Source organism: Camelus ferus, chromosome 25 (assembly GCF_009834535.1).
Source record: "Camelus ferus isolate YT-003-E chromosome 25, BCGSAC_Cfer_1.0, whole genome shotgun sequence".
NCBI classification, from domain to species: domain Eukaryota; kingdom Metazoa; phylum Chordata; class Mammalia; order Artiodactyla; family Camelidae; genus Camelus; species Camelus ferus.
The window spans coordinates 23,234,826-23,244,443 of NC_045720.1; the positions used below are offsets into that span (position 1 = coordinate 23,234,826).

Below are 9,618 nucleotides of genomic sequence, written 5' to 3' on the forward strand. Positions count from 1 at the left end.
AAAATTAGTAACACAGTACCTAAACATAATGATGAACTATTTACCAGGATAATTTTAACTTTTTCATATTTTCTATATAAAGAGTTCTTTTCAGACACAAATGTTAACCAAATGAATAGCTTGTCAGAAGAAACTTAATCTATAAATCCTACAATGTTTTGTAAATTTTACTGAAGTTGCTCTTTATTCTCACAGGAAAAAGGTTTCACAAGGACAAGGATCTGGTTTTTTTCACGGATCTGTCTGAAGCTCTAGAATAGTACCTGGTACATAGTGGATGCCCAATAAGCATTTGTTGAAAGATTAGAGCAAACACATCATCGAACTCCTGCTCTCCTTCAGCAACTTGCATAGGGAGGAGGGTGTATCTCAGTGGTAGAGCTCATGGTTAGCATGTACAAGTTCCTGGGTTCAACCCCCAGTACCTCCATTAGTAAGTTAACAAAAACCTAATTACCTTGCCCCAAAAAAGTAAAAAAAATAAAGAAACTTGCATAAATAAATAAATACAACCACACTTTGATTTATTTACAAATCACACAAAAGTGATATATCCCTAGCACTGTGTTTACGGGGGCATCCTCAGGCAATTAGTCCTAAGTTTTCATTTGGACTGTGTGACCCAAAGTAGATCAATTTCTCTGTGCCTCAGGTTCCCCTTCTGTAAAAGGGGCATACTGCTACCTCATAGTATTGTTATTATAATTAGATAAGGTACTGAATGAGTAAAGGGCCCACAAAAAATTCCTAAGATTTGGAGAGAGTGTGGAGAAAAAGGAACCCTTCTACACTGTTGGTGGGAATGTAAATTGGTGCAGCCACTATGGAAAACAGTATGGAGGTTCCTTTAAAAACAAAAAATAGAGTTACCATATGATCCAGCAATCTCACACCTGGGCATATATCTGGAAAGATGAAAACTCTAATCTGAAAAGATACATGTACCCCAACATTCATAGCAGCACTATTTACAATAGCCAAGAAATGGAAGCAACCTAAACGTCCATCGACAAGATGAAGGGTTAAAAAATATGTGAGATACATATACACACACACAATGGAATATTGCTCAGCAATAAAAAAGAATGAAATAATGCCATTTGCAGCAACATGGATGGACCTAGAGATTATCATATTAAGTGAAATAAGTTAGGCAGAGAAAGACAAATATCACATGGTATCTCTTATATGTGGAATCTAAAAAAAAAAAAAAAAAAGACACAAATGAACTTATTTACAAACCAGAAATAGACTCACAGATATAGAAAACAAACTATGGGTACCAAAGGGGAAAAAGGTGGGGGAAGGAATAAATTGGGAGTTTGGGATTAACATATACACACTACTATATACAAAATAGATAAACAATAAAGCTCTACTGTAAGACACAGGGAACTATATTAAATATCTTGTAATAACCTATAATGGAAAGGAATCTAAAACAGAATTATATAATATATATATATATACACATACACACACACACACACACATAACCGAATCGCTCTGCTGTACATTCGAAACTAACACAACATTGTAAATCAACTATACTTCAATAAAAAGAAAGAAGCTGCTTCCCCATAGCGCCATATTAAATAAAATTACCCTTTTTTCTCAACTCATATGAGGCCCCACTAGTCCTGTTTCTGGACCTCCATGAAAGCCTGTGTATATTTTTTAAAATTCCTTGCATAAAGTAAGTAATGAATGTTGGATGTTTTATAAAACCTCAAATTTCACTGAGGGAAGGCTTTGAGGTCCATGAGGTAAATGCTAGCCAGAGGTCCCATTGCGAGAACTAAACAGCTACGTTTCAGGTCAGTCTATGAAAAAGGGAGATAAGCGTGGCTTACTCATTCTCGCAAACATTTTTGAAAAATGCAGGATTCCCAGAGTCTTCCTGGAAATAATGAGGAAAACCTTGAACCATGCCAACAGAGTAGTTAATACCACTGTTCTATTCCCCGAGTTTAGCAGATCTGCACAACTAGAAAATTTTGTTCTTGAGCCTTTGTGAGCGCACAGATTCAGGGAAACGGGAATCTAATAGAAGAATCCTTGAAGTGCCTTCAGGATGAATATAATATTCAGAGTCACTGAGCGCCTCACTTCCTCCTCCGGTCTCACCTCCCTCCGCTCCCTGCATTCCCCACAGCTGGCGCTGGGAACCGCGAGGGGCTGCGAGCGAGCGCGGGCGGGGGCGGCCGCCCTCCATCTCAGCGAGAGGCCGGAGCCGGTAGGCGGGTGGAGATGAGGCAAGGCTAGACAGCCAGCGCGAGCGAAGAGCTCTGCTGGGATCACAGCTTTCCTGCTGGACCCATCAAGTCAGACTCACGTGTAGATCGGAAGGATCAAACCAAGGCTACGCAACCAGCTGCGCCCACTGAGCGCCGCCCAGATGTGCCCGGAGCGGCAGGTGAGTCACCCCGCCCTCCTCCCCTCTCCCTCCCTGTGTCCAACAGGTTGGCCGGGGCGCGACTCCAAGGGGCCCCGTGGGTGCACTTGTAGCCTCACCTGGGCGTGGCGCTCGGCGTCTCTCTTTGCCGAGTCGTCGTTACTATTTAAACTCCTGCCCCAGCCCACGCGTGTACCAGTCCTTGTCTTTTTGCCTTCCCTTCTCCTAAAATGACAGCACCGCTGTGTGCCGAGGAACGCGCCCAGCACACTTGCTCTCCCGGAAACTTGTAGGGAGAGAAACCGCTAAACCCAAGGGCGCAAAGTGCCTCGACGCGTGACGGGAGCTGGCAATGGTGACCCCTAGTTCTCAGCGACTCACTAGGACTTAATTAAAAATCATCATAAATTATCTTTATTTCTCAACTAGGAAGTCAAAAACTAGGGGAGGAGAGAGAAGAAAAGGATCGTGAGTGACAGACTAGAATGAGAGTGAATGGGAGCAAACGACGCGGCCCCCGCGCCAGGTCACCCTGCCCCACGTGCGCACACCCCCAGAGAACACTCCCGGGGAGGCCTGTGAAGCAGCCGCAGTAAAAGAGGGAGGAATACATATCCTGAAGTTGGAAAAGACTCAGCCCTGGTTACCATGTCCCTTGCTTTCTGAACTTTTCGTTTTGGTCTACTGCGGGTAGGAGTTTTTCTTGCCATCCCCCTCACTTGAATTCCTCCAAAACTCATCCTGCCCTCCTCCTCCACTGTAGACCTCCCTCCTGCTTCCCTTTCCCACCCGCTCCCACCCCCAAGCAACGAGGCCTTCAATCCGTACACCTCCCGGGTTGGAGATCTCAGTTACAAAGTTGGGGAGGGGGTACTGAGTCCGGGAAGGACCACGGCGACCGGCAGGGTGCCCTGCGGCTGTCCTTGGCTTGGTCCACACCTGAGTGGTTCCCTGGGCGCGACCCCTCCTCTCCTCCCAGCGTCGGCGCTCAGACATTTGTGCGCTGCTACCGCGCATTCGCAGCTCCCTAGCGGCTAGAGGGGGAACCAGCACAGGGGATGGAGAGAGTAAGGTTGCGCGAGTGGGAGGAACCCACCTCGGGAGCCCGGGAAATCCCGGCCGTGCCACCGCCCCCAACTTTGTGGCGCCCTCAAGCAGCGGCTGCAAGGATGGAGCTGCCTCCCCGCGGCCGGGCGCCTCTGGACTCGCCGGTGGACAGCGCCTCCCTGACCTCGCTGGAATCCAGCGTCTTCTGTAGCGAGGGCGAAGGGGAGCCCCTGGCTCTCGGGGACAGTTTCACGGTCAACGTGGGTGGCAGCCGCTTCGTGCTCTCGCAGCAGGCGCTGTCCTGCTTCCCGCACACTCGCCTTGGCAAGCTAGCCGTGGTGGTGGCCTCGTGCCGGCGCCCCGGGTCCCTGGCCGCCGTGCCCAGCCCCCTGGAGCTCTGTGACGACGCCAATCCCGTGGACAACGAGTACTTCTTCGACCGGAGCTCGCAAGCATTCCGCTACGTCCTACACTACTATCGCACCGGCCGCCTGCATGTCATGGAGCAGCTGTGCGCGCTCTCCTTCCTCCAGGAGATCCAGTACTGGGGCATCGACGAGCTCAGCATTGACTCCTGCTGCAGGGACAGGTACCCTCGAGGCGCACGGTGGCTGGGCGGGGAGGCGGGCGCATTGGACAGAGGGTGGCAGAGGTGAAGATCTAAGGCTTTACAGCAGCCTCCCTGAACCCAGGCCTAAAAATACCTGTGGCCACTTCGGAGGTAGAAGGTAGGGAGGCGAGGGGTTGAGGGAGAGGGGGCGAGAAGGTGGGCTGGAAAGGATCAAAGCCAACTTTTGATTGGAACTTTTTGAACCTTTTCCTTTTTCTAGTGAATGTGTACTAATTCATTTATAAGTCAAGAGCCGTCAGGCCTGCAGTAAATATTTGGGAGTTGAATAAATGAGTCAGAAAAGTTATGCTCCCAAAAAATGCATGTATGTTTCAGTATAGTGGGTCATCGTTTATCAAACCTGGACACTAACTTGTAAAACTTGAATGGAGAACTGCTTTAAGTACAGAAGATAGAAAGTTGGTTCCTTGACTGTGAATGATTATGGGACTCTGGTGATCTATTATCTTTCTATTACTTTGCTATTATCTTGCTATTACTACCGTTTCTTTCCATTACACACACACACACACACAAAGTTTCATATGGCAAACTTCTTGTTACAAGAAATTGGATAATAAAATGCATTAATCTAATGTAGTTTTGCTATGTGTATAAACTTCTACCAAGAAAGTGCCATTTTAAAAACAATAATCCTAAATTAGAAAATATGAGTACTGTAGGAAGACAGCCTGGGTAAAACATAAATGAATATTTCCTGCATTTTTCTGAAATAAAAAGCATGACTTCACTGCCAAGTTTAATTCTCTTTTTACTTCTGTATTTTTAAAAAGTTAGACTAATCACCAAGTTGTCTTCTCTAAAAGATACTTTCGAAGAAAGGAGCTGAGTGAAACTTTAGACTTTAAGAAGGACACAGAAGACCAGGAAAGTCAACATGAGAGCGAACAGGACTTTTCACAAGGACCTTGCCCCACTGTCCGCCAGAAGCTCTGGAACATTCTGGAGAAGCCTGGGTCTTCCACCGCTGCCCGAATCTTTGGTGTCATCTCGATCATCTTCGTGGCAGTGTCCATCGTCAACATGGCCCTGATGTCAGCCGAATTAAGCTGGCTGGACCTGCAGCTGCTGGAAATCCTGGAGTACGTGTGCATTAGCTGGTTCACCGGGGAGTTTGTCCTGCGCTTCCTGTGCGTGCGGGACAGGTGCCGCTTCCTGAGAAAGGTGCCAAACATCATAGACCTCCTTGCCATCTTGCCCTTCTACATCACTCTTCTGGTAGAAAGCCTGAGTGGGAGCCAGACTACACAGGAGCTGGAAAACGTGGGGCGCATCGTCCAGGTTTTGAGGCTGCTCAGGGCTCTGCGCATGCTCAAACTGGGCAGGCATTCCACAGGTATTCAGATTTCACTGATGCCTTTTAATTTGCCATTGTTTGTAAGTATTAGTGCTTTGACCACAGTCCAAGAGAAGCGACTCCGAATTGATACTCAAAATTACCAACTCCTACACTTTACCCAACCGTGATACCCAAAAAGGTATTGAGAAGCCAGACCTTGAGGTTATTATGACAGGTATAGAGGAGAAGATGCCTCTCACACACTTTCTCTCCTTAAGACATTTGAGAAACAATCTGACCATCTGTTAACTTCCATTTATTTTAACCCAAGTGCCCAGAAGATGTACAAAAACTAAAGACATTCTGCTTCTGATAGTTTCTACATAAAATATGCATAAACAGCACATAAAAAGGTATGCATAAATTATATATGATATGTAGGACATAAGCCAGTTTCTTTTCTGTGTCCAAGGAAATGCTTATCACTCATGTTCCTTGGAAGAAGAGAAAGTCCTCCAGAGCCTTCTCTGGCTATGCAGAAAGAGAGATGACCAGGCACTGGTGGACCTTCCCATAATTTTTGAAGAAACAATGGAAATATTTGCTTTGGAGGAAAGCAAAAGACACCAATTAAATGCTTTGTTGAGTATCTGAGAATTTTCTTGTCCCCAGTTGAGGATGCATGAGAGAGATGGTAACAGGAATTCCTTAGCTTTTTATGTGTATCACAAAGCCTTGAAAATCTAAAGAACATTCTCTCTAGAAAAATCTTGACACAACACACGCACACACAACTGTACATGAAAATTATAGTCAGTGTCAAAGGAAATCACACAAAACCATTAAAGATGATCCTTGCATCCCTGAGGGCAGGGATTCTCCGTGGCTGGCCCAGCCGGCTGTTGGATATTCTGGAGCACATATGTGTTGCCTTATGTTAGGCTTTAATGAAAATAAGAATCCCTTGAAAAGCTTGTTAAAATGCAAATTCTGAGCCCCAGATTTCAGAGAGTCAGATGTTAGTATTTGGGGGTGGATCCATGATTTTGATGTAGGTGGTTCTTGGACCACACTTTGAGAAGCACTGGAGTAGGGTACCATATTAAAACAATACATATAAATACAAATAGTTTGACCAGAGAGTCCTATTCCCACCTTATTTCCCTCAATATATGCCTGACGTCACCTGAAAGGAGTTGATGGTCTCTCTCTATAAATATAGGGAGAAATTAACCTTAGATAGGTTTCTTCCCCCATATCCTTGAGGAAATTAGGACTTACCCTAATGTAACTTCGGTAGTGTGTTTTCCTAGCTAGTCTCACATACCAGGGACTTGATAATGGGGTTTCCAACAACTTTTCGAAGTACCACTCTTTGTTTTCTGACACACATAATGGGATGCTTTCTTCTAGTATTTATAAACTCTTCACAGGATTCAATTTAAAAACACCCAGTAAAGACTGCATTTTTTTCCCCAAAAGAAAGGAAAAAGAAAATAATAGTAATCTCCACTATGTCACCTCTTCAACGGTTTTCTCAGTTCTAAGGCAAGTAGAAAGCATTAATATAGCCTTAATTTTTTGAAAAGATATGAACACTGGCATAAATATTGACAATTTGATCTTAAGCACTACAGTTAGCAAAACAGAGACATAGACCACATATTTCCCTATATATTAACTATGAACAAAAATTGAGAAATGTTATAGAATAATGGTTAGGAAGATAACAGTGGACCAGAGAGCCTAGATTTAAGTCTTGGCTATGTAACTTGGTCCTAGATATGCTACCTCTCTGTGCTTCGATCTGCTCACCCGTAAAACGGTACAGTAATTACAACATTTATCTCATATTATTTTTAGGATTATCTGCATTAATTGATGTAACATGCAAAAATTCAGGCCACTTTGTTTCCTTACAAAATGAAAATGTTTAGAACATTGAAATGAAAACAATCTTCCCAAACGCTATGCATATCTTCATATATTGTCAATTTATCTCAGAAATGCAATTCAGTACAGATACATTTTTTGAGCTTAAAACTCAAAATTACATTCATTGGCCTTTTAAAATAGCTGGTTAATAATTCAAGAATATCTCAACATTTTAGGAACAAAATTCAAAATAATGAGAGCAAATATAGATTTTAATGTATTTCAAATAGTTTCTAGTAAGTGATTTTAATGTATTTCAAATAGTTTCTAGTAATGTATTTCAAATAGTTTCTAGTAAGTGACCCCAGGAGGTATTGCTTTGGACTTCTGAGACACTATCATTGTAACATCATGGTAATATGACTTAAAAATGTGGATAAACTTTAATCAGTATCTCTCTAGTGTTGGGGAAGATGCTTTATTCAAATCATGATCCTCTAATGGGCTCCTCTTACCCTCCTTAGGGCTTAGTCTCTTCAGAGATGAGATTGGACTCTCTTGGGTCTGTCCTACAGAATCCTCAGAACTAACAATGGGAAATTCACCAAGGCCTCATGGGTGCATGAATTATCTGGTGGCTCCAGTCCCCTGTACCTTTTTGCAGTGGAGGAATAGTCTGTATTCAGGTCTATCTCCTTACAGAAAAGGAGAAAGTCTATGTACTCAAGGGAGATAGTTCCCTTAGCTTTGATATAAAGGACAAAAATTTCAGTCAGTGCCGTGGGATTGCAGGAGCGCCTCCTGCTACACCTCTAAGAATGTCTTCGCATGAACATTTGATGTTCTTATGTCAGTTTTATTACTAATGCCTAATTTGCTTCTGCTGCTTCACTTCATTCTCTTGGTGGATACCTTTTACTTTCTCTGGCTTTAAGATAATGACGCCCCTAATTAACTTTATCGGGAAGGTAAGAAAAACAAACACATAAAATATAGGGACACAACATAAAACTAGCATTAAAAATTGTGCCAAGGTGATGCATTGAAATGCAGACCTGACCAAGAGAGCCCTCCACGTGCAATGCTGCAAAGGCCTCCTGTTGCATAGACTAAAGTACAAACTTCTATCAAACATCCCCTGTCTGCCCTCCATCTCATCTTTCACTTTTTTTTGGTATAAACATAGTTGTTTAATAAATGGATGAGTGAGTGAATGAATCTGATTATATTTCTATCTTTCTCAATCTGGCCCCATCAACTAGACTAAGAGCTTCCTGAAGATTATAATTCATCATCTGTGTATCCCCAGAACATTGCCCAGTGCTGGAGCCACATTAAATGTGAAAAGCATGTTTGTGGGTGGATAGCAGGGAAGGCAGGAGGAAGGGAGGAAAGAAGGGAGGGAGAGAGGAGGGGTGCCCCCAGCTGACACCAGTTGTTCTGTTACAGGTTTACGCTCACTTGGAATGACCATCACCCAGTGTTATGAAGAAGTTGGCCTGCTGCTCCTATTTCTGTCTGTGGGAATTTCTATATTTTCAACTGTGGAATATTTTGCTGAGCAGAGCATTCCCGACACAACCTTCACAAGTGTCCCTTGTGCATGGTGGTGGGCCACGACGTCCATGACTACCGTGGGATACGGGGACATTAGACCAGACACCACCACGGGCAAAATTGTGGCCTTCATGTGCATCTTATCGGGCATCCTGGTCCTGGCCTTGCCTATTGCTATTATTAACGACCGCTTCTCTGCTTGCTACTTCACCTTAAAGCTCAAGGAAGCAGCTGTTAGACAGCGCGAGGCTCTAAAGAAGCTCACCAAGAATATAGCCACTGACTCATATATCAGTGTTAACCTGAGAGATGTGTATGCCCGGAGTATCATGGAGATGCTTCGATTAAAGGGCAGAGAAAGAGCAAGTACTAGGAGCAGTGGAGGAGATGATTTCTGGTTTTGAATTCACTTTTGGTTTACTTACAAACACTTGTGTAAAACTAACTCGGTTGATAAAGCCTTGATGTGGAGGTCTGTGTACTGCTGATGAGTGTCTTTCCATTACTACTTGTGTTCATTGTTGTGGACCCCTTGCTTGGTCTACTGGGATAGTTTACATCCCCTGACAACAGCACATCTGGCGGGACACATTCTCAAAAATAGCCATTTAACATAACCCGATACAACTAGGCCAGTATACACGTGTCTGACTTGTCAAATATAAAATAACATTGCATACATACAAAAAAGGCTAAAAGGTTAATGTATCACTAATTTTTAAAGATTTTTGTACTTTTAAAAGATGTAAGTTAAACCACCTCGCCCAGAGAAAAAATAAAAGTGAGCATTTAAGAACACACTGAACAACTTGCTATTTAAAGATACTCCAAGTA

General features: G+C 43.6%; 1 protein-coding gene across 1 annotated transcript; it reads left to right on the forward strand.

Annotated features, from left to right (window-relative positions):
• The first annotated feature begins 3,394 nt into the window (after nt 1-3,394).
• On the forward strand, nt 3,395-9,262 carry KCNV1 (potassium voltage-gated channel modifier subfamily V member 1). The gene is made up of 3 exons (XM_032467785.1): nt 3,395-4,031; nt 4,880-5,409; nt 8,677-9,262. The coding sequence occupies exons 1-3, from the start codon at nt 3,454-3,456 to the stop codon at nt 9,186-9,188; spliced, it is 1,620 nt and encodes a 539-aa protein (XP_032323676.1). The 5' UTR covers nt 3,395-3,453; the 3' UTR covers nt 9,189-9,262.
• The last annotated feature ends 356 nt before the right edge of the window (nt 9,263-9,618 follow it).